The 24,311-nt window shown below is 57.7% G+C and overlaps 2 protein-coding genes across 14 annotated transcripts in view; one reads left to right on the forward strand and one right to left on the reverse strand.

The window, feature by feature from the left end:
• The window catches only part of CDH23 (cadherin related 23), a 417,627-nt gene that overhangs the window by 354,045 nt on the left and 39,271 nt on the right, over positions 1 to 24,311 (forward strand). The window contains exon 1 of one of the 12 annotated variants that reach the window (XM_019813229.3): positions 18,658 to 22,454. The exons of 10 other annotated variants lie outside the window; for them this stretch is intronic. In XM_019813229.3, the coding sequence (XP_019668788.1) occupies positions 22,395 to 22,454 (60 nt within the window). In that variant the 5' untranslated portion in view covers positions 18,658 to 22,394. Of the gene's footprint in view, positions 1 to 18,657; positions 22,455 to 24,311 lie in introns of those variants that run through there. One more of the 12 variants, XM_045040120.1, reaches the window with a different exon arrangement.
• VSIR (V-set immunoregulatory receptor) lies at positions 585 to 22,858 on the reverse strand. Of its 2 annotated transcripts, XM_019813231.3 has the most exons (8): positions 22,568 to 22,858; positions 17,012 to 17,238; positions 12,031 to 12,456; positions 11,475 to 11,531; positions 6,129 to 6,236; positions 3,241 to 3,268; positions 2,046 to 2,256; positions 585 to 1,885 (listed from the first exon to the last, which is right to left on the reverse strand). In XM_019813231.3, exons 3-8 carry the CDS (start codon positions 12,359 to 12,361, stop codon positions 1,706 to 1,708), a joined length of 915 nt encoding a protein of 304 aa, XP_019668790.3. In that variant the 5' UTR covers positions 12,362 to 12,456; positions 17,012 to 17,238; positions 22,568 to 22,858; the 3' UTR covers positions 585 to 1,705. The 2 variants fall into 2 exon arrangements, with proteins under 2 accessions (XP_019668790.3, XP_011285654.1); XM_011287352.4 differs by lacking the exon at positions 17,012 to 17,238 and having other exon boundaries at positions 1,698 to 1,885; positions 2,046 to 2,242; positions 22,568 to 22,855.

Here is a 24,311-nt window from a genome sequence, read left to right on the forward strand (position 1 = left end):
CTGCCTTGAGCAGGTGTCACCCTGCCCATCCCTGCCGCGTGGGCCCCCACAAGCTGTAAGAACAGCACCCTCCTTCTGTGACAACTGGCACTGAGGGTCCCTGGCAGCCGATGGACTAGAAGAGGGACCCCCCCCCCTGCAAAGACAAAGCAGGAGCTAGGATTTTGAGGTTCTGGCCACTGGAGGTGTCCCTGCGGTCTCGAGGCCCATGCCCGGCATCGCAGGACACCCACACTGGCCCATGTCCTTGGGCGTGACCGGGGAGTTTGGGAGCAGTGCAGTGCATCCGGGGGGTTCCTGGTTCTACCCGCAGGCCTGGGGGCTCGCTGCTGCTGGAGAGCCTAGAGCTGCTCCTTTGTTCCACCCCCAGCTCTTGTCTCCCCCGCCCCAGGCGATCCAGCGGGTTCTGAGTCCTGGCTCTCAGTACCCAGGCCCAGCTCGGCAGAGCCGCTCTCGGCCGCCGGGGGGTGAAGGCCTTCCTCAGTGCAGTGCCCGGGCCCCCACGCGGCCCAAACTCGCCCCTTCCCCCGGTGGGTCCCCCTCCCTGTTTCCACCCCAGAGTCTACAGAGGCCCCCCGCTCCTCTCCATGTTTTAAAACCCTTTAATCGAAATTCCACAAAGGATTCCCTTGTATGTGTGTAGAAAACAAATCCAGGGCGTATGCCCTGAAGCGGGAGACAGAGCAGAGGGTCCAGAGCAGAGTTGCCACAAACCCTCCCATGTACATGCCCACCTGACAGGGCCACTCTGCAGCGAAGACTCAGCAGATTAAATGGGACGGAACACTGAAGACCGGGGTGGGTGGAGGAGGGCTCCCCGGGCCTCAGGCACCCCTACCTAGAAGCAGCGCAGGGATTAAAACCCAGCTCTTACGGTCCGTTCACCGGGTTTGCACGTGTTGCCCATGTAGTTAACAGGACTCCCTCTTCACACTCAAGAGGGTCACAGTTGGGACAATACAGTATGGGGTCACCTTCTGTAGTGAGCACACTGAGCACTAGAGGGGGGAGGGAGGATGGGAGGTGGAGCGTCTCCACTCACCTTCCCAGCAGGCTCCACCTGCTCCCCCTCCCCACCCCCTACAGTGGGTATTGCAACCTCCTGCCTGGCCTCCGTTACCCAAGATGCCAGTTAGCCCATAGTGGCCACCATGCCACCATGTGCACTTCCTGTTTCAGGGACCCCGGTCAATGAACTCTGGGAACCAGAGGGCAGGCAAGGGGGGCCCAGATTTGCTGAACCCGTTGACAGCTACTGGGGGAGGCTGCTGGTAGCAGGCAGCGGGGGAAGGCTCCCATGGCCTGGATGCAGGCAGGCCCAGCCCCAGAGACCCGTGGTTACAAACAGGGAGTCTGACAGATGAGCAGAGGCGAGATCACCACGGCAGGGAGGAGTCTTTCCACATCTTGTCCTGTATCTCGCGCCTGGCAGGATGGCACTGGGTAGGGGAGAGTTCCGCCCAGTGCCCATCGTGTCCCCTCTGTGTTGTCAGGTCCCAAAGACTCCTGTCCCAGGGGAGGAAGCTGCCACAGAGCAGAAAATTCTTGGGCTTCTAGGATGTAGGCCTTTTGGCATTTGCAGCTGGTGAATCTCGGGTCTCTGGGTGGGATCCCGGCACCCCACCATCCTTGAGACAGGGACTGAGGGATCCAACACCTTCTCCCTGCTGCCGTGTAGCACCCAGAGGAGTTGAGGGTCTGGCCATCAGAGGTATCTCAAAGAGTCTGGGCTCAGAGCAGGAGGGAGGGAACCAGGGCCAAGGCTAAGGGGCCACTCAGAGGGCCGGCTTGACCTCAAATGCGCCTGCCCCAGGCCCAGCCACGATCGCCCACTGGCCCCAGCTGGCCTAGATGGCCTCAGAGGTCGGAGAGTCAGGCACGGTGTCTGCAAAAGAATGAAGCAGAATGAATGAGGGGCTCCTCTCTCCTCCATCCTCTAATCCCACACCATGAGACTGGGAGGGGAGTAAGGCTGGTGCCCTGCAGGCCATGGGGAGGTCATGACCTTGCGGGCCATACTGCCGCAAGGGTTGAGAAGCACTCACCGAGGGTTGGGAAGAAGACATCCCCAGGGCCTGGTGGAGACACAGGAGTGCAGGGCTCGGAGAGCAGGTGCCGGCCAGACTCCGAAGGCTGCCTCTGAGCCATGTAGGACAGTGGAGGCCTGGGCTTGGCCTCTGGCATCCCGTGGGAAGACGGAGAGACCTCAAAGCCAGGGTTTTCGATTCCTTGAGGGTTGTTGCTAGAAAATTAGAGCTGACTCAGTCAGTTGTACTACCTGGGTTTTGGCCCCCTGCCCTCCTGCCTGTACCCCTCCTCCACTTCCTTACCCTCACCTGCCTTCGCACCCCAGGCCTCAGCACCCTCTTCCGGCAGGAAGGGAGGGTCCAGGGCCACAGAGAAAAGGCCATGGGCTGCACTCTCCCATCTTCTCTGAGCCGAGGGCATCTGATCGCAACTCTACCCTATTATTTGACCATCTGCCCCGGGCGTAGCCGGGAACCCGAGGGTCAGAGACACTTTCAGGACATTCAGGAATCTGGGGACAGGTTTCTCTTTGGTCAGTAGAGTTAATGGCATTAAGACTGAATGTCCCCACGGCTTGTCTTAAGCTGAAAGGAGGAGTTCCCTTTCCTTCTTCGTGACTGGGAATAGGACAGCCTCTAAAGACATCCAGGTGTGCTGTCCTCCTTTGCATGTTTCAGTGTCTGTCCCCAGTTCAGCTGCTCTCCCTCCTCCCCCACCCTGGCCAGTTGACAGGGAGGCCCAAAGGTGGGCGCCTGGCTCATCCAGGCAGCGTCAGGAGCTCGGCCTGCTGGGTGAGGGGTGGCAGGGAGAACAGCCAACCAGCACAGATGTGTTGGCCTCAGTAGCAGGTGCTCTTGTAAGTACTGTGCTACATGGCTATACGGGGACCCTGCTGCACAGCTGTCCTTCCTGTCAGCTGACCCAGGGCCCAGGGAGGACTGGGAAGGCCATGTCTGTGTTCTGAGCCCTGTCACGGTACAACCAGTTATCAGGGAGGAGAAGGGAAAGGATCCTATGAAGGGGGAAGTCAGTCCTGGTTAAAAGTTACCCCTCTCCCTTCTACATTAATTCCAGCCACGGTTTGGGTATAGACATTGCCCTACAGAGCCACAGGCCTGCGGAGAGGCAAGAAGAGAGAGAGCCTGCCGAGCTTTGAGTCGGGGCCCAAGCAGCTGCAGGAAGCTTTCTCAGGAAGGTCTCCATGGGCCTTACCTGTCCATCCGCACCAGCTCCTGGGCACCTAGGGACACACAGACAGACAAGGCCGTCACAAAGGAAAGGCTTCCCTAGACAACATCCCTGCCCCCCACTGACAGATGCCCTTCGAGGAACCGGTGCAAGACCAGGCCGGGCCACGGTCAGCCCCGGATCCCACTTGTGTTTGCTCTGGGGGCCCGTACTCTGGTGTTTATCCTGCAAGCGAGGCCTCAAGGAGCCGTGCGTTTTAACCAGTGATAGATGAAACTGGGGCTGCATTTCACAAGTATAAAGGACAACATTTGTCACGAGGAGGCCAAAGGCAGCCAATGCTTTCTCCTGTGGCTCGATTAGGGGTCGTGAGACCTTCCGGATTTAAATATCAACCAAAGGCCTGACTCCTGAATTGGCTGTTTCCTGTTTGGACTTTTGCCACGCTCTGGTCCTTCACCACGATTTGCTGAGTGGGAGTGGTGTAAGGTCAGTTCCGAACTGGAGGGTTCCCGATCCTCTCTGGCCCGTCCTCCGTGTTACCCGTAGGTGGCCTTAGAGGTGACATCTCTTAGAGGAAGCTTGGGGGCCCGAGACCCCATCACTTCTCAGACATCCTGCCACTTTCTGCTCTTCCTCCAAAGCTATTGCCACCCCGCCCCACTCTTGGGATTCCCCACCCCGACACTGGCCACCAACCAGATACAGTGGCCCCAACTTCCCTCTTCCTCGCACTCCGATACGCTTCTCATTTGTAAGAGCTTTACCACGACCACTGTGGGGAAACATGGGCGGGAGGGGGGGGTGGTGGCTACATGGAACACACAGGGAAGTTGCACAAAGGTTCCTAAAATCTCGGCTCTCGGAATTATGGTTGCTGTCTACCAAATGCCTTTGTGCGCGAGGCTTCGCGCAGGTGCCCAGCGTTCCCTGGGCTCGTCCTCTCCACCCTTTGGGGGAGGGATTTCTGGCCCCACGTTAGAGCTGGGGGACCCAGGCTCCAGCTGACACTGGCTCGATTTCCACACCCATCAGCCTCCGCAGCAAGCTGCTGACCTCAGTGCTCCCAGCCCTTTCTCTGTGGCTCCCTGAGTGTGGCTCGCTCCTGAGCACGCCCTGCCCACAGCGACCGCAGGCTCCCAGTCTCCTCCCTGACCTGCCGCCCCACCCCCTCACCCCCCCCCCCCACCCCGGGCGCTTAGCCTCTGCTTTGTGGCCCAACCCCTGGCATCTCCCGGTGGCTTCTGTTCCCATAGCTCCAGCAGCAGCGCTTCTCCAGAGTCTAGATGCAGAAATGACCCCAGTCCTCGGCGTCCGGTCCACCTGCCCCATCCCGGTCCTTCCCCTGGGGAGCCCTCAGCTCGGACTCAAGGCATCCCGGCACACGGAATAGGAGATACTAGGGGCCGACCCCAGGCTTCCCTCGCGTCCTCAGGATACCCCTACGGTGTTCGGGCCTGGGGCCTGCACCCAGCCAATGCCCAGAATTTGGTTTCCAGTTCCCGTTCCCTGATGGAGGCAGCGTTGTGGTCTGAACTAAGGGGGACAGAAAGCACCTCTTTATCTGGGCTGGGCGTGTCTCCCTCCTCGTCCATTCCCTGCCTCCGTGAAAACGCTGCACGGGTGAGCACAGGCTCATTGGCAGCCCCACGGTGATTGCTTGGGCCCCCGGGTTCCTCTTTCTGCTACAACCCCCTTACCTGCCCCCTACCCACCCCCACCCCGGGGTACTTCTGGAGGTAGGCCATGGTGGCGTTTGCGAGAAGAATATGCGACTAAGGGAAAGGCGGTCACAGCCCCTGAGTGAGCCACTGCGGGGCTCCGGGTGACAGAGGTCTCAAGGTGTTACAGTCCAGCCAGAGGAAATCAGGTGTGAGCCAAAGCCACCTGGTGGCGGAGCAGCCCCGCTCAGCTCCCTCCTGCAGCCGAGCAGAGGAGAAGAGGTGGGGGAGGTGGTGCAAGGGCCAGGGCAGAGGACTCTCCAGCCTCCTGCTCCTGGAGGACTCAGACTAGCCCAGGTTCATGGGTGGGGTCAGAGGAAGGGCAAGGGGCACTGTCACCACAGAGGAGGGTGAAATGGTGTTTGCGGCCGTGACTTGAAGCCTGGCTCCACTGCTTACTCACTGTGAGGTTCCCTAAGCAAGTTACCGAACCTCCCTGTGCCTCAGTTTGCTCCGTGGCAAGGTAGGAACAATTGTGGGACCAAGTCCTCGCGTTGTGATGAGGAATAAGCGAGAGAAGGTATATAACAACCTTGGCGTGGCACCCAGCACAGCGACGCTTCCAGGTAGGGGTCAGTGGCCAGGACGCTCGTGCTGGTGAGCATTTTGATGATAGGGTGGGATTATATTCTCTGGAAAAAGCATGAGCTGAAGCTCTGGGTTTGAGTCCCCGCTCTGCCGCTTGTTAACTTGCATAACATTTGGTTAATTATCTAACCCCGCTGAGCTCAGGTTTCCCAGCTATAAGCTGAAAGAGCTGAACTGTTATCTCCGAGATCCCTTTCAGTTCTGATCATCCAAAGGTCATCTTTGTCCCGACAATTGCTCCGCTAGTTGCAAAACAAGCCTACCCAGACTTTAAAGCAGGTCCCCAGAGGATCGCCAAGGGGCAGCATTTTTATAAACCCATTTGAACTACTCCATGTGGTCATTCACTCATTCGGCAGATATTTTGTGAGTGCCCAGCCAGCACCGTAGGGGGCTGGTGGGCCCTCGGGCCCCCCAAATGGCACACCTGGGTCCCCTCCTCCCTCTACCACTGAGCCCATCTCCTTGCAGGGCCTATAGCAGCTGCCATCTCCGGAACAGAGAGGAAATGTGCAGGCCTCTTTGCTAATCCCAGAGGCTGGGCTGGGGGCTGGGGCCGACCACTCATACCGTCACCCACCCCAGGTAGGCAGGGATACTCACGGCGGTTGGAGGCCACCTGCCTTTGCTTGTAGACCAGGAGCAGGATGAGGGGAAGGCAGAGAATGCCCACGATGCAAGCGCCTGTAGCCACAGCAGCAGCCGTGATGCCTGTAAAGGCAGAGAGACGGCCAAGGTGAGGCCCCGTTCCCCCTGTTCCTCCTGAAGGGAAACTGAGGCCCAGCGAAGGAAGGCCAGGCCGCAGGGGGACCCAGCTTTACCCAGGCCACACAGCCAGACCCTCAGTGACCTGCAGAGGCACAGGAGGCCCGGGGATCCCCTTTCAAAGAGAGTCCCATGCGTCCTTCCCAAGTGGGCTTAGGGCACACAGAAATGAGACCACGGGCTTACAGTGGAGGCAGCTCCAGGGAAGAGAGAAAGGGGTTTTCATCCCAGCCCCCTGGGGACAGTTCAGCTGCCCTGGGCCACAGGTTGTTCCCCGTAAAGGGAAAGCAGGCCCTTCACAGACCCCATGCCATGAAGTTCAAGGTCAAAAGGAACCCAAGTGCTGTAAAACTTTTGGAGGTAGAAAGCAGTAATGGTCCCACAACATTGTAAGCATAATTAATGCCACGCTTAACCATGGTTAAAATGGCGAATTTTATGTTCTCTATGTTGTACCACAATAAAAACAAACAAACAAGCAAACAAAAACCCCACTCAGCCCGAGAGACCCCTCAGCTCTAGACACAGCTTCCAGAAGTGATCTCTCACATGAAAGTCACAGGGGGAAACTTGGGTGAGAACTGGAAAAATGTGCATCCTTGATCTGACATTTAAAATTGTTTAACTTCCTAAATTACAAATAAAGAAAAAAAACCTGTAAGTTAAAATATATTCAGAAGTTCCCTCCTCTTCCTCCCCCCAGGTCCCCTGCAAAGACACAGTCACTGTCCATGCTTTTCTTGCGTGTAGCCTAAATTTGCTCCTTGCGTGACTGCATATATATATATATATATATATATATATATATATATATGCTTGTCATGACAATCGCTTTCCCCACTGAGCATGGCTTGGACATCTCTGTATCACACAGAGATCTACCTCGTTCTGCCTAGGGCTTTATCACGGGGCTCACCCCAGAATTTATTGCAACAGTCCCCTATGGGTAGCTATGTAGATTACTTCCATTTTTCAACATAGCTAATAACGTAACAGCGAACTCCTCGTGTCCGCATCTTCGCTCACTTGGGCAAGTACCTCTGTACATAAACTCCCAGCAGTGAAAATGCTGAGCCAAAGGGTAGGCGCATTTTCTTTTAGGGTATTGCCTAATTGCCCTCCACAAAGGTTGTACCGCTTCACGATCCCACCAACAGCGTGAGAGGCTTGACTTATTTCCGCCCATCTGCTGACTCCAGAAGTTTAGCTGGGAACAGACATGCCCTCAAAACCACAACCAGCATAAATGCATTTTTTCTTTTTCCTGATTTTAGCCCTTCCCAAAATATGGGCTGGGATACCCTGTCACGGTGTCCACTTGGCCCCGGGAGCTTTGGGAAGGTGGACGGGCTGTGGTCTCAGTGTTGCCTCTGCACTATTTATTTGGGAATAAAGGCTGTTTTTATCTCATTGTATTGCTAAATAACCTGATGGTGTAAATAAGCTTTCTGGGGGTTTGTTCATCCCACGGAAGAGAACAAACTGTTTACAGGCACTTTAGACATACCCACTGGTACAGAACAGTGGCTATGCTAATTACAAACCAAGTTCAACTTCACATTAAAGCAGGTTCCCTGCAGATCTTGGCAAGGCTGCATTTTGATGTGGACTGTGGCAAGTAGACACGTTCTACAAGTTAGACGTTTGAGGATTTCTAGCCCCCCAGGCACAGGACCTTCTTGCGGGCACTGAGAAGCGAGTTACAAAGCGCTCTTTTTCTAGGTACCGGAGCAGGTGTCCAGACTGGTACTAAGCCACATTCGGTGAGGTGAGTCAGGTGCTCACTCCTGGTGGCTCCCTGTCCGTGGCCTGACTCCTGTCCACAGGCAGAGATCCCCCTCTGGGGCCACTCCAGGGGATCAGGGTTTGGTTTCTTTGCAACCTGGGCTAAGAGTCGAGGCCAGGACAGGAAGGCACGGGTCTGGGGGCAGCTGTGTGGGTCCAACTGTCCTCCAAAGCTGAGGGCTCTTCTGCAGAGCCCCAGCTCTCCATCCCTCCCCCCAAGCATGGCCAGTACCTGGGCAGGAGAGGAGGGAGCCCTGCTTGGTAGCCATCCAGAGCCTGGCTCATGGGGAAGGTGATCAGGCACTGGCAGGGACAGCTGCCAGGCCAGCTCTGAGACTTGTGGCAGACCTTTACATAGCACGCTGCGGTGGGAGCCCCAACCCCCAACCTGCTCAGCAGTGCCTCCTTGTCTAGAGCCTGCTGGTACCCTGTGGGTGGGTAGGGAGGTATGAGAGGGGAGGAGGGAGTCTGGTCCGGCTGCCCGGTTCCCCCAGGAGGGGGCTGGACAAAAGCAAACCAAACATCCTGCTGTGCAGGGGGACAGGGAGGTGGCTTTGTGGGGAGATATAGGCTGCCCAGTGCCCCCGCTTCCCTGGGCTCAGTGAAAAACCATACAGCCACTCAGCAATTCAGGGTTCCTTGGGGACCAACTGCCTCAGCCTCTCTCCCCTCCTGTTGCCCCCACCCCTGACCTCAGACTGATGTGGGCTTCCAGAGGATTTCCTAACCAGCTACCCCCACACTTTCCAGAAAGAACATTAGGAGACAGGGCGGCAGATAGATCAGGAAAACTCAGAGCTGCCCAGGGTGGGAGCATCCTTAGCAGATCAGGTAGTAAGGTTGGCCGTGGGACACCTGTCTTAGAGCGAGCAGGGACTAGGGTCTTTCCAAAGGTAGGCAGCACGGAGGGCAGTGCCCAGTGGCCAGCCCTGAGGCCCACCCAAGCACGTGGGTCACCAGGCAAATGTTTCTAAACCATCAGGAAACATGGGGCACCTGGGTGGCTCAGTCGGTCAAGCATCTGACTTTGGCTCGGGTCATGATCTCACGGTTTGTGAGTTCGAGCCCCGCATCGGGCTCTGTGCTGACCGCTCAGAGCCTGGAGCCTGCTTCGGATTCGGTATCTGCCTTTCTCTCTTTCCCCTCCCCTGCTTGCTGTCTCGCAAAAATAAACAAACATTAAAAAATAAAATAGAGAGTTTATGTAAAATCTGGACTTCTGACTGTGCCTGAAAATGGAGTGGCTCTGGCAGCCCCAGGCCCCCTCCATGCATGCAGCATTTGGAACTGCACTTACAGGCTGGCAGCTGGGTGCCCACCACAGTCCACCCCTCCCTACTGTCTGACTCACCAGGTCCCCGGCTCAAGGGGCGTTTGAGTTTTTGATCCCTGATTCAGCCTCTTGGGTAACACTGATTGCCTCCCTGTTTGTAGGAAAAGGACACCCTCGCTCCCATTTCTGAGTGGACACATGACACCTAGAGAAAGGGAGCGCTGTCCAAACCCTCCGCACCGCACCCAAAAGCACAGCTGGGTTTCTTTGCATCTGACCCCGTGCCACCTTAGCGGCAACACTCCGCCAGTTATAGTCTCCAGACCTCCAGAACCAAGAGTGTGGAAAGGGATCGGAAAGGGACTTGCAGAGGCCATCAAAGCCACCCCCCTGCTCTCAACAGCTAGGACAGAAGTAAACACATCCCTCTGGCCCTGGGGGGGCCAGGTCACTGTGGACAGCAGCTCAGGGAGGCAGGGGCCAGAGCGAAGCCACACATCCCTGTGAATTGGAGAGTCAGCCAAATGTCAAAACCTGAGAGCAGAGGAGCCCAGCCCTGACCCACGCCCCACCATCAAGTTCAAGGCTCTGCCTCACCCTTGGGTTCTTGCCAGCCAGACACCTAGGGTTTCCCGGGTGACTTCTGTTTCCTTAATTCCCACAGCTCCTTCTTTGGAGTCTAGATCAAGAGAAATGAGCCAAACCTCTGCTCCCTCTCTATTTTGTAACTGGTTTCTTCGTTGTCCCCACTGGTATCTCGTCTGTGTCCCCAGGACTTCAATTCATACAACTAATTTCCAGAAAATGGGTACTGACAGAGGGTAGGACGGCCCGGCCCCCAGGCAGGGTTTGCGCACTGAGAATCAGACGCTCTGGCTGAGGGACTGGGAGCAATCCCTCCACCTGTCTGAAGCTCAGTTTCACCATCGGTGAACCGCGGGCAGTGGCAGAGGTGACGGTCCCTAAGGGAGCTCTGGGGGCTCCTGGAGGAAGAAGCGGGACTGGAGGGTTGCTCAGAGTGGAAGGAGCAATGGGGAAGTAGAGACTCGTGGGTCCGGCCAGGTGAGGCTCGCCCCGTCCAGTATGCTCGTGCGCACGGTCGTCCGCCCTCGCTGGGGAGCTGCCAGTAGAGGAAGTGAGGACAGCAGTGGCTCAGTGCCGAGGCGACACCTAAGGGCTGCGGTACACAGGGAGAGGGGCTTGAACCAAAGAGTTCCTTAGTTCGATGTGGGTCTGGCTCAGACCGAAATGTGCGTTTTAATTTAATTCCTGGCTAAACTGTCGGTTCAAAAAAGAGCAGTGTGAGTAGAAAGTCACCGCGACCCTTGAGGCGGGCTTTGGCGATGTCTCCCCTTTGCCTGCTGTCTCGAAGCTGCTGGGCATTCTTTCCTGGCCTCTGGGAGCCCCCACATCCCTTACAGCAGTGCCCCCTTCCTCCACAGGGTACCTCTCTGGGCAAACACCAGGGGGCTGACTGCCACCCACTGCCTTACGCATCCCTCCAGCGGGGGGGAAGGTGGAGTGAGCACAGCCCAGCTGTGCTTCCCGGGGCATCTGTTTCCATGCTTATAAAGCGAAGATGGTGCTGCCTACTTCAGAGGGTTCCTATCAGAATCCGCTGCGATACTGGTACTTGAAAGGACTTAGCACGGTGCCTGGCACATAGGAAGGGCTCTAGGAAAGGTAGATCTCTTCCCCTTCTGGAGCCTCTCCGTCCGCCCTCCCCCATGCACAGAACGAGGAAGTTTTAAGTAGGTGCAAGCCAAGAGGAACCCCACAGCCCTGTCATCGTCCCGGGTGGCGGAGGGCTGGTGGGCAGGAGAGGCACACACTGAAAACAGCCTGTGGCACCAGCACCTGTCATGGGAGGCACTTGGCCAAAGGTCACTGCCAGGGCACACCCCACCCAGGGCTCTGAGCCTGGGAAGGGGAATAGGCTTCTGGGGACTACAGCCACCTGGCTTCCATGAAGGGGAAAGCAGAAGGGAGGGGCAACAGAAAAGGAGGAAGGACGGGGGTCCCGTGGGCTTGGGGTGATGAGGTCAGAGTTTGGAACGGGGCCTGGGTCCGAGATGAGGACAGAGGAGAACAGAGGACCCAGAAGGGCCAAAAGAGTGGTCCCTTACTTTCACTCTCCCTGGGGGAAGGTGGGTACAAGATGCACTGGGGTGAAGCTTCTTTGTCTGTGGGAACAAAGAGAAGGGTTGGTTAGGTGGGCTTGAGGCCAGGGAGGCTTGTCCCAGCCAGCGCGTGCGCGCGCGCGCACACACACACACACACACACACACACACTCCCCAGCTCACACCCCCGGTCCCATCCCATGACCACCATGTTGTCACGAGCAGTGGCATCCCAGCCTACGTTTGTACACCTCCTCTCGTTACACAGAACGACACACACGCTGCTGTCCATCACACCCCACCGACCAGAGATTTCCACACAGCTCCACACACTATGGCCACTCTGTCTCACACACGTCCCCGGAGTGCCAGTGCCACCAATATACAGGATCACACACTCTCCGACACAAAATCGCCCACAGTCGCACCATCACACGCACAGCAGCACGCCCGCAGAGTCCCTCTGTCTTCCTCCCCGCTCGCCCTTCCGGAGGGGCGCACGCACCACCCCCCGCAGTGACCGCACCCCACCCCACGCTGTCCCACAGAGGACGCCCTCACCTCTCTGCACCTGTAGCTCTATGGCGCCGTGGACCCTCTGCTCCGAGTGGTGCTGCCTGATCTCCACCACCAGGCAGCAGTAGAGGCCGCTGTCCACTGGGGTCAGGTTAAACACGGTGATGGAGAAGTTGCCATGGTGGTCGGAGACGGATTGCAGCCCGTGGCGCTGGGCCAGATCCTGGCTGCTGTTGGCCTGGTGGCCGCTGTGGTGCAGGTGAAGGTCCTGGAATGTGAGGTTGCGGATGGGCCGGCGCTCCGAGCACAGTTGCACTTGGCCCCGCGAGCTGCGGTACCACGTCTTGTAGTAGGTCACGTCGTGCCCCTTGGCCATGGGGCCCAAGATCCTGCAGGTGAGGGTGACGTTCTGGCCCTCGGGGCACACGTACAAGGAATATGGTGTGGCGACCTTGAAGGCCGCCACCAGACCTGTTCAGAGAGACAAGAGACTGTACCTTCTGAGCCGGCACCACTCCCAGTTCCCCCAGAGCGGGGAAGAACCTTGGCCTGGGGCTCCAAGCCCCGGGTAGGTTCCCGAGCCACAGGCCCCAACAAGTGAGTCCACCTCCCTGGGCCTCAGCTCCTTCATTAGCTCTTGAACCTGACTCCCTCCTGGGCTGTGTGGGAGGAGGAGCTTCTCCAGGTAAGGGACGCCCCTGACCCCTGGAGAGCTGGACGAGGTGTAGGAGAGCAGGCAGCACACTGGGCCCAGCCAGTGCGTCCTTCTCCTCCCGCCCCCACGGTAGGCACTGTGGCTCTGCTCACAACGGGCCTCCGGCACGTCCAGCCTCCGTGCCCAATGCTGTCGGGTGGGAGGCAGGATGAGGAGCACAAAGCCTGCGTGGGAATGGCGGCCCTTGACCACCCTTCTGGGGCCATTAGCACCTTTGGCCCTTCCCTCTCCCGGGGCCGGTCATGCCTTCCCACGTCCCCATCACAAGCACCAATGGAGCGCCTGTGTGTGAGGCCTGTGCCCGGTGCTACATCTCACCCGGATGCCGAGCACACGTGGCCTCCCCTTGGAAGCTCGTGACCTAGCTGGGTAGACCGGGCGTGCATTCCTGGCAAAGTCACCCCACAGGTTAAAGGGCAAACCTGTGCCAGCCTTCAGGGCACTTGGAGGAGGGACGATACAGCCGCCCCGAGGATGGTCAAGAGACTTCTGGAAGGAGGAAGCGTCTTTGGGGTTGATGGACGGATAGGACTTTAGCAAGTAGAGAGGGTACCCTGGGCCGGGTGGTGAGGAAAAGCCCAGGGGTCTCGGGGACAGGGACAGGGAAATCATGAAAGGTCCCTTCATCCAGGTACCTACTGCCATCCAGTCTTCTTAGAAATATTTCCTAGTTCATTCTGTTTTCAATAAGCAAATGAAGCCATCCCCCGGTCCTCTTTACCCTACCCCAATCCCCCGGCATTTAACCGTGTTGACTCCCATAAGCACTGGCCCCCAGAAGCAGAATGCTGGGGCTGCAGGCCCGGCTCCTTTAGCTGTGTGAGCCCCACCTTCCTCATGTGGTCATGAGAAAAACATTCGCTGCTTCACGTGGTTGTGAGAAGCCTGAGCGAGGGAAAGAGAACACGACAATGTGAGCTCTAATGCCCTCTGCGGACATAGGGAGGATAGCTACAGTTATGATACATTAACAATATCTGAATCTTAATCGGCATGTCAAGGGCTGTTTTAAGTCAGGCAGACGGGGAAGGAGAGTTTGGATATGTGTACGGAATCCAGACTGGAATGTCTCTTTCATTGCCATTGCCCGAATCAAGATAATGCCGCTTCCTCCTGCGGACGCCCCCTTCCCTGCCTTTAGAGCCTGGGACCCACTAGCAGAATTGAAAGCCTTGCCCCATCAGGAGGAGGGCAGCCTGGTGTAGCTTTGGAACTGGACCGGCCTGCTCTGGAGTCTAGCAGCTGGGGTCACTTAGACTCTGAGCTTCAGACTCCTCACTAAGAGACAGAAATGAAAATTCTACCCGCCAGAGTTGAGGCAAGGGTAACAAATAATTTACATGAAGTGCCCTGCAGCACTTTGCTAGTAGTTGGTGCTTGCTACGTGGAAGCTAGGCAGCTCTCTAATTCGTCTTGGCAAGTCCAGAAACATTTCCCAGGAGTGAAAATAGTTCTGCAGAATAGAATGGAGAAGCCAGCTTCAAACACTCTTTCCCACTAAGATGTGAATGACTGATAACAGCTTGTGATCCAATCTTGGAGTACCTGCCCATTGAAAGCAGACTGGGGGGGGGGGGGGGGGTTAGCAAAGCCATGGCCCCGAAGACTATGTCTGCAAGGTGGAGTTTTAGGCCCTGGGAAGTAAGGAGGACAGACGCACACTAGATGCTCCCACTCACTCCATACACATGTGAGAGGGAGTCCTGTCTGAGAGTCCCAGATTTATGGACAATCTTGGCCAAGGTGAGCAGAGATTTCAAAACTTCCTGGCAAGATGCTGATCTTGTCCTCAGGCAGAAACGTAGAGGCCCGGGAGGGGAAAAGTGATTTGCCTGAAGTGCGGCAGAGGGTATAGACTCAGAATCTGGAGCGTGGGAAGCTTCAGGTAAAGCCCGATCTAGTTAGAACTAGCAGAAGAAAGAGCATGTCTCCTGCGCGACGCTACCTACTTATGGGCGTAAACAACCCTATGGAGGTAGGTGGTGTTGTTATTCCTCCTTCACCGAGGAGAAAACACGAGGCACAGCGATGTTAAATAATTCACTGAAGATCACAGCAAGTGACTTGACTCCCCCTCACAGGCCTGTGTGGTGGCTGTCACCACAGAACTATGTGTGCCAGTAAATGGAGGTGGGGAGTAGCTAAGGAGGGGACCCTCCCAGGCACTCCGAAGAAAAAAAAACCCACTCAAAGAGCAGACCAGGGAGTTGCCTGCCCTGCGCTCCCCCTCTCTCCAGCAGGCCCCAGCTGGGCACCTCCTCCCAGCACCTCTCCCAGCTAGCACCCCATCCTCCCTGTTCCCGACCCCACCCCCACCCCCACCCCCGAGAACCCAAGGCCGGGAGCCAGAGCCAGATCCAGCAGCATTCGCCAAGAGCACACACACCTTGCAGGCTGTGGGCAGAGCTGGCTCAGCAGAGGCCGGGGCCGGGCGCATCTGGGGTGGCTGCAGGGGGCCAGGCAGACTAGAGGCAGAGACAGAAGCAGGAAGTGGCATACAGAGCTGAGCCACATTGGACTGGGGGCTGTGGAGTGGACAGAGGTGTAGATGGGGTGGGGCTGAGATGCGGGCAAAAGCTGGAGGTAGCTTGTCGGTGGGGAGGCGGGGGGGGGACGGTGGAGCAGGGTGGGAGCAAGCACCAAGGCCTCCAGGGGGGACACCAGGCCGGGGGGGGGGGGGGTGTTGCGGCCAGCAGGGCATCACGCTCCGGCTCTCAGGGTCCAAGCAATGCTGTCAATGAGCACAGAATTGCCTGGACAGCACTGGGGAGAGATTTTCAACACTGGAAGCAATTTCCTTGAAAACCCACAGTGGGGCAGAGAATTGTTGAGACCGGCGGGGGGGGGGGGGGTGGGGAGGAGGAGGGGAGGGGGGGTTGTGGTACATTGCTCAATTCCCAACACCCGACGCTCCCCAGAGGACCTCTTCCCCTTTTAGAAAAAGGGGAAGCCGCAGGGGATTCAGATTTGGGGGGTGGGGGACAGTCTTCAATTTCAGCAAAAGGACCAGAGAGCAGTGGGCTAAGGGTTCACGGGATCTTGTCCTGGGGGCGGCAGGGGATAGGTGGGAAGCATCCGTTTGTTGTGTCTAAGACTCAAGCTGGCCTGTCCCTGGGAGGATGCTCAAAGGCACAGAGTCGGGGAAAATAATGCACACATCCATGCCATCCACAGCTGCACGTGCACATGTGTTATCGGGGAGATATATATATATATATATAGCACAGCTGGATTTATAATTATTTGGCAGGAGGATGTTGCTTATTGTCAGGAGCAGAGCCTTTTGGACACCTGGGTCATTGTCAAAGCCTGGGGCGAGTGGGTGGGGAGGAAAGCCCCTGGCTCCAGGGTGGCCGGGAGCATATGAGACAGGAAAACAGCCCTGGCCCCGAGCCTGTGCCCAGGCGGGAACCATCCAGTCATGGTGCTGCTCTTGGGGCCCAGCCCCACCCCGGTCCCCACCTGTCACTGGGTTAAGGAGGCAGAAGTGCCCAGAGGAAGATTGCTAGGAACCTGGAAAATTCCAGGTCTCAGGACTAAAACCTTGGTGTGACAGATCCCTGGGCCCCAGGCCCCACTTAGCCCTGTCCTTGCTGTATGCCCTTGGGCAGGTCCCACTTTCCTCTGTGCCTCCCTCTCTTCATCTCAAGAGACTCCCATGTTCCTAGCCCTTTCCAGCTCTTTCAGAGAGTCGTCCAGACTTTCAGTCTGTGGCCAGAGAAAAGGGCCGTATTTCCTTAGGGCAGAGGAACAGGGCAAGAAATGGGCCACTTCTTACGTATCAAGACTTGCTTAGTACTTTATACCCATGTCACTTAGTTCTCATAATACACCCTGATGAGGGTATGATCAACCCACTTTAAAGGTGAGGAAACAGGGGCACTTGGGTGGCTCGGTCGGTTGAGCCTCCGACTTCAGCGCAGCCTGTGAGTTCAAGGCCCCCATCGGGCTCGCTGCCGTCAGCCTGTCAGCACAGGCTCTGTCCCCCTCCCCCTGCCCCTCCCCGGCCTGCACTCTCCCAAACATAAATATTTTTGTAAAAAAGAACAAAACACAGTAAAGGTGAGGGAACAGACTCAGAGAAGTCAGGTGGCTTCACCAGTACCACCCAACCGTGTGTGGCGAGGCTGAGAGCCACGCCTCCGACACATTGCTGCAGGAAGGAAGAGCCCCCCCACCCCCCGCCCCCGAAGCAGGTAGCTTCATTCTCCGGCTGCTCAGATGACCTACTCATCTTCCACCCAGTCAGCCTTGCTCTGCTGCCTCAGACCTAAACTGAAAACATCATTCCGTCATTCCACAAATATTTACCGAGGTCCTAACATGAGCCAGGCCCAAGGCAAGAGAGGCCGCGGGGGTGCAGAGTTTCGTAAGGGATGTCCGCTCAGAATTTAGGCTTGCTTCTGCCACTTTCTAGCTGTGGGAAGCTCAGCCTCTTGTAGAAGCTTCCGTTCCAGTCCAGGGGAGAAGGGCTTCATCTCGGGATGCTAGTTTTCGTGACCTCACCTCTTTCCATCCGGCAGGCACCTCATGAAACCCTGTGGGTGTGCACGGGATGGGTGTGGGTGTGGGTGTGGGCAGGCCTGTGTATTTTCCCTGACGGGGCAAGAGTTTAGCCTACGGTTGCCAAGGCGACGCCCCAGCCTCTGGAGGTGGGTCCCCAGCTTGATTAGTCGGGCCTGGGAAGCCCAACCCAAACAGCTGAACTCTGTCCAGTTGCTGCGACGGGTTGTAAGTGAACAGTCACTGACCTTCTGCTGTGGCTGGCTGTGTGCTAGGCGCAAAAGGCCAGGGCCCCACCCTCAGAAGGAGCACCAGACAGACTGGTCTCCAGTTCCCTGCCAGGCCCTGTTCCCCAGGACCGTCCTTGGAGGGTGTAGGGAAAGGCTCGGTTCTGTCTTCATCAGGCTGCGGAGCACAGAGGGAAACAGAGTCGAGGACCAGTCAGGACTGAGTCTGCCAGTGCTGAGTTAGAGGAAGTGCCCCCGGCGCGGGGGGCTGAGCCGGCAGGTCGGCCCGTGAGGTCTGTGGCCAGCAAGGACAAAGGGCATCTCAGATGTGTTTATTGATACCTGCCCCCGCAGGAAGTGTCCATTCACATCAGACCAAGGAGTCTGGGAAGGGGAAGCCAGGCTCTATTGGAGGAAGCAGCACTTCCAGCACCTTGGGAAAGCATCCATGCATCCGGGGCTGGAGGCTCTTGGCCAGCACGCCTCCCTGGAGAGGGCCCGGGCGGCTGGCCAGATGCCCTGCCAGGGGATGCTTCTCTGGATGCCTCCTTCCCAGACTCCCCCAGGCCCTCCCTGAGGATGACTGTGTACGGCCCAGAATACCAGCTTGAGCCAGCTTCCCCCAAGAGCCTGTGCTATGAAGACTCTCTAAGGTCCAGGTTCCGGTCTTTGGGGGCCCTGTCCTCACTGCAGACGGCTCCGTGGTGGTCGAGGTAGCCGGCACTTGCACAGGAGGTAGCCCGGGACCGACCAGACGCCCCATCTCCTTCCTGTAGAGGGAGAGGTGGCCTGGCCGGTGAGGGCTCAGCTCGCTCTCCCTCCCTCTCCCCTTCCCTGCTGTTGTTATCGGGACGGCTAATTGGCCGCAACGTAAGAGAGGACCCAGCTGGAGCTCCTGTATTTGTTTGGACACTGTATTTATTTGAGGAAGGCAACAGGGGCTGGGAGAACTGGGGGCTGGAAAAGGCCCAAAGAAGCCCTCCGACCGTGCCCCGACCTCTTAGGATGGGAAATACTTAGGATGGGAAATTCCTCTGGGGGAGCTGAACTGCCCCCTGCCACCAGCTAACACTCCTCACAGTGGTGAGTTTGCTTCTGCGGTGAAGGGGAGGGGACAACAGCCACTATAACACAGTTTTACTTTTAGTTTTGTGGCATAACATTGAATCACATAGGGAGAAGGTTATCCTCCTCCCCCACCTTTTTTTTTTTTTTTTTTTTTTTTTTTTTTTAAACAAGGGACAGCGGTTTCGGGCTCAGAGCCTCCCCCGGACGATAGTTTCCGACTAGAATTTAATACTCCTGTTTAGTGTTCTTATTAGGTACTCGTGTGATTTTGTTCTATTTACGGCAAGCGATACTGGCTTTCCATTGGTGGCAGTGATAGAAAGTTTCCTTTTCAAATCTATTTACTCAAGGAAAAGAATGAGTTGATTTGAGGGGGAAAAAATAAGTACATACGATTGGCGGATGCTGCAGAAATCCCAAACGTAATGAGCAGATGACGGAAGCTCGGGAAACACCACCATGGAACTACCCTTCAGAAGGGGGTGGGCAGCCTCACTGAAACCACGGCACCCAGGCTGCCCGTGTCTCAGGGAAAGAGACATTCCCACAGTGAATGGAAGAGGCAGGACTTGAACCCAGGTCCCCCATGGGAAATAGCATCCCATGTAGAACATACAAAGGACCGGGCTTGCTTGGGCAGAAGCACAGCAAGTTCATTACTGAATGATGGATGGGCACGACAGCCACTGTCTTTCTCTCTGGGGACAGTCAGCCACAGTAAATAGGCTAATTGCAAAGATCAGTTGCAAGATCCCAGTGAGACAGGCAAACCCCGAGCTGGTCTTGCCTTGAAGCTGCAAATTCCCCATCTCTAGAGAACACCTTTAAGAGAATCTACAGGTACCTCCACGGACATTTCACGCTTTAAACACTTAGAGGTGCCGGGACAGGTGGCTGGACCGGTGCATCCTTCAGACCTCCAGGATCCTTAGAGTCCAGTCCTAGTGAAATCGGTCAACGCCCTCCCACACCCTGGGCTCTCTACTGGCTCTGTAGGCAGCAAGGAACGTAGACGGAGAGCCAATGGCATGCGGCCTCGGAAAGCCAAGAAACAGCTTAATGCTCCCCAGGTGCCGGGTGCTGTGCTGAGCTTGTGCACTGACCCTTCACCGCAGCCCTCTGAGGGAGGTGCTGCCATCGTCCCATGTTAGAGATGAAGGAACTTGCTCAGAGATACCGAGTAACTGGCCCAAAGTCACAGCAGTCAATGGCCACCGTGGGATTTGAACCTAGTTCTGGCTGACTCCCGAGGCCAGACTGTTAAGGGACGGGGCTGTACGGGAAGCATGCAAGGCACACAACTTCGGGTCCCTTGCTTCACCATCCCCATGCAGGGTGGCACGCAGCCCATGGCACGCAGCATGGCCAATCCCAGGTTTACCCCGCCCAGGTGAAGCCAGACTGCTCCTGGATGAATAGCTGACCTAAAACGGGGGGCCTCAGGCTCAGTATGTGGGGCTCAGTGCTGGTTGAAGGGGTCGCTGCCAATAGGCCGGATGGGTACCCAGGAGCCCTCCCTTCTTTCCTTCCCTTGATCTACTAGGGTGAAGACCCATATATATATGTATAGAGGGAGGTGGCCTCTTTCAGCCTCCCAGCTGTTCCTCCCACTTGGGCCGCCCTGTCCCAGGAAGGTCAGGCCCCAGCAGGGAACCTTTGCCCTGCTTGGGGGAGGAAACAGGAACAGCTGGCCCAGCTCAGCAAGGGACTCCCTGGTATTGTTGGCTGTCCCCAATATTGGGTAGATGCCCCCTTGTGCCCAATGGCCGGCCTCAAGAGCCACCCCGGGGCCTCTGGACAGAAGGTAGAGGATTTCCTAAGAGCTGACCTTTGCTGTGTCAGAGGCTTGCGCCACTGGGTTACTCAACAAGACCCTGCAGTCCTGTTTCCCACGAAGGGGAAGAAGGGGTCTCCCCTCCCTGGCCTCGGTACACTTCCCTGTGCTAGTCCCAGAGTCTGGGCCTCCTGGACTAGCCTATAAGGACATGGTGAGGACAAGAGCTTTCTCAGGTCCTAGGAGTGCCCGTAAGGGAGGAAGGGTCTCTGCCACCCTTAGGGTCTGCCGGGTCCTAGCTCTTCCCTCCACCCACCTCACCCTGAGTCGGGTCCAGGTAAGGGTCATCTTCAATTCTTACTGGGCTTCTGAGCAGCCTGCTCTCCACCCCCATTGTCCTCGGTGCTGACCCAACCCCGGAAGCTTACAAAAAAGGCCTACGCCAGCCACCCCCCTCTCGCCTTCCCAGACGTGGAGGCTTTGACCTTGAGCAAATCCTGCCCAAGGCAACCCAGCACCTCAGCAGGCCAGGGAGTAGGTCTTTCCAACTCACAGACCCTTCTGACCGTGCCTGCGACCAAGCCTTCCGTCTGTTCACACCCGTGTTGCACAGCGTACTGGGTAGTGTGAATATTCACGACCGTGCCCATGTTACCGTTAAGACTACTGAGGTCCAGGGTAGTTCAAAGTTAAGAGAATGCTTCTGACCCCTTTTAGGGGAAAGCTGCTTAGAGCCCTAGTCACTGCCGTGAGCTGGGCCCAGGAAGCGATGGCCCTTTGGGGTGCCAAGCTGAGTACCAGAACCACTAGGGGAGAAGGCTTCTGGCTATGTAGACAATATGGAGCCAGGGGTGCTGAGCCTTTCTGCTACCGGCTACTCTGCAGGGTGGGCCCCTATGCCTTGTTCTCTAGAACTCAGTTTCCCAAACTGGGGCTGCTAAACAGAGAGCAGCCGCGGGGCAGGGGTGAGAAAACAGAAGGGCCTCTTGAGGTCACTTGAGGCGAAAGGGGCGGGGCAAGTGCTCTCTGGGGGGTGTGGTGCCGGCCTTCCTGCCTGCCACCATGCCCTGCTCCTTCTGGAAGCCACGTCCTGCCATGCAGTGTGGCCTTGGTGCCGAGACCGCCGCCACCGCCATCCTGGAAGTATCCAGGCCAGGGCTGGGCAGCTCTGTGGGGAGGGGTGTGGGCTCCCTCCTCCTTATCAGAGGCCAGCCTCCAAATGCTGAGATAACACACTGCCTGCAGGCACGCAGTTCGTTTGGGAGGTACATTCCAGGTCCTCTAGACTCCCTCCTCTCCTTCCTCCCCTGTGCTCCTCCTCCTTTCTCCTTCTGACACACCCACTGGGTCCCTGTGCCAAGTGCCCCACCTTCTTCCAGCCTCCCTGACTCCCTGCATGACTCAAGCTTTCCCTGGGCCTTCCCCATAAAGTGTAGTTCACAGGCTGCTTGCTGGCCCCCTCTTCCCTTGAAATCCAGCCACTCCGGCGCTGGGCAGGCAAGAGCCAGGGGCCAGGCTGTGGGTAGCCCGACCTCTGCCCTAACCCCAGGAGCCCCAGCCAAGATTCCACTTGGACTTGTGACAGTCTGGACTTCGGAAGAAGAAAGTGGTGCCGCCCTGGTGTGGGGCTTCTGAGGAAACTGAGGCCAAAAAGATGTCCTAAGTTATCCCAGGACCCAGAACGGGCTCACGGGTGAGCTGGGGAAATGCTCCCACATTCTCCCCAGTGCCCCCACATCAGTCCCTGAGCTGCAGCTTAGCCAGATGCCAGGAATCAGCTGACTCTTCAACTCTCAGCAACCAGACCCTCAGGATAAGGACCCAATGGGCACCCACATCGGGGTGTGGACCAGTGCCCCCCAAGGGTCAACCGGGAGTGTCACCAGGGAACAGGGCGCAGAGAGTACCACACCCCCTGTGCCCAGTGAGATCCTGGAGCCCTGAGGCTGGAGGGGCAGGGAGAGGCCACAGGAGTCAGAAGCCAGTGGCAGCCACTAGAAAATGCTGGGGCTGTCCCCACCGTTTTTGTCTCCTGCCCTGCAGCAGCTGCTCCTGCCCCGGGGCTCTCTGGGCAGGGAAGGGTCAGGCGAGAAGCAGTTCGGGCAGCTGTCAGAACGTGCAGATGGACCCAGCCAGAGCACTTGGCAGGGAGCTGCTGGCCCCTGCCCAGCAGTCCCAGCAGGTAGGAGACGCGCAGGCTGAGGTGGAGGTGCCCCCCAGCTGCCTGCGACCCCTTCCCCCACCCCTTGTTCTCCCGGGGCACCTCCCCAGTGCCCAGGCTCCTGCCGACCTTACCTCGGGAGGCAGCCAGGAAGAGAGTGAGGAGCACAGGCCCCCAACGCCGGCCACCGGCCTCCGGGACTAGGGGGACGCCCATGTCGCCGTCGGGCGGCGGCGTCTGGAGCCCCGGGGGCCGGAGCGGGACCGCGGGCGTGCAGGGGGAGCTCCTGCTGCTCCGGGAGCGGCGGGACACGGCCAGCCGAGAAACCTCCGGTCGAGTGAGTGCCGAGAGAGTGAGCGCCCTGGGCGCCCGAGAGCGAGAGCCGCTGCTCCAGGGCCCACCCCGCCTCCCCCGCAGCGCCCCCGGGGGGCCGTGGGGGGAACTGCCTCCTCGCCGAGGGCCCCGCGGGAGGGGCTTCCCCTCTGACTCACAGGGCACCCCCGAGCCCTGTAGGTAGGGGAGGCAGCCCGCGTCCCAGGGTCAGCTGCACTTGACTGCCAGTGTTAAAGTCTCTTCTCCTCTCTCCCCTTCCCCTCTGGAGAGGATGGGTATTGTCGCACAGCCTGAGAAATGCGCTACCTCTTAGCAGCCTGCCTAATCATCATAGGTTGTGTCAGACCTCCCCCAGCGGCCTTTGTCCCCAGTACCCTCTAGCCCAGTTCAGGGCCTGGTGTGAGAAAAAAAGAAAAAGAGAGAGAGAAAGAGAAGAGAAGAGAAGAAATGGAGAGGAGAGGAAGAGAGAGGGAAAGGAAGGAAGGAAGCAAAGAAAAAGAAAAAAGAAAGCTAGCTTTTGTAAAGGGCTAGGCAAGTTGGAGCACGCTTGACTGTAGATTCCACAACCTGCAGTACCCTTGCAGATGCATACAGGTGCGTGCACACACGCTCACACACGCACGCACGCACGTAGATGAGGCACAGGTGCAGGAGCACACGACAGGCTTGGCACGTCCTCACGGGTGCATGTGTGCGTGCCTCTCTCCTATAGCAAATCGTCGCGGCTCCTCTCCCACCAGGCCCCGGCAACCCTCTCCACTCTGCACCCGCTCTCACTCCCTGTACCCCAGGCATCCACAGGACAGTCGTGCCCTCCGCCTCTAGTCCTCTGCTCTTGCACCCCCAGCCAGCGCTGGCGCCTCTGCTGATGTCTCCCTCCTCCCCTCTCCCTCAGGGCTCCACTCAAGTCGTTGCCCTTCACAAAGTGTCCTGAGCTCCCCGGCGGGGACCCCTCCAGGCCTCACTGCCTACACCCCTTTCAGCGATCACACCTCGGTTGCCAACCAGCTGATCCACACCCGGGCTGATCCGCCCTCCCGAGCTAGACTGTGAGCTGTGGGGGACTAGGGCCTCCATTGTACCCCAGCCTTGCTGAAGCTTCCAGGGGCTTGGCTGAGCCATGAGGGGTCTTGAGCTCACGCGACCCCCAGGCCGAAGGACAGAGGACAGCCAGAGTCCATCTGGGTTGGGAATCAGAGTAGAGGAACTGGAAAGTAGCCAGGAATTCTGGGTGCCCCGTGGGTGTCCCGATCCTAGTCAGAGGCTCTCTGGGAGCTCTGTCCTCACTCCTGGAAGGCAGGCATCATGCTTTTACTGCTACGTGATACTGCCCTGGCCAGGCCCCCCCTGAGATGGGAGCCCCAGAGACTGCCGGGACAGAATGGGGGCCTTTATCGTGATCCTGACCTTGTGACCCCACTTGGGGAGACAACCCAGGGCCTTTCCTGCTGGCAGAGTATGAGTTCTTCCACCCACAGCGGGTAGAAAGCCGATTGAAATCAGGTAGATCCTGGGCCCTCTTCCCACCCTAGCCAGCCTCTGACA

Source organism: Felis catus, chromosome D2 (assembly GCF_018350175.1).
Source record: "Felis catus isolate Fca126 chromosome D2, F.catus_Fca126_mat1.0, whole genome shotgun sequence".
NCBI classification, from domain to species: Eukaryota; Metazoa; Chordata; class Mammalia; order Carnivora; family Felidae; genus Felis; species Felis catus.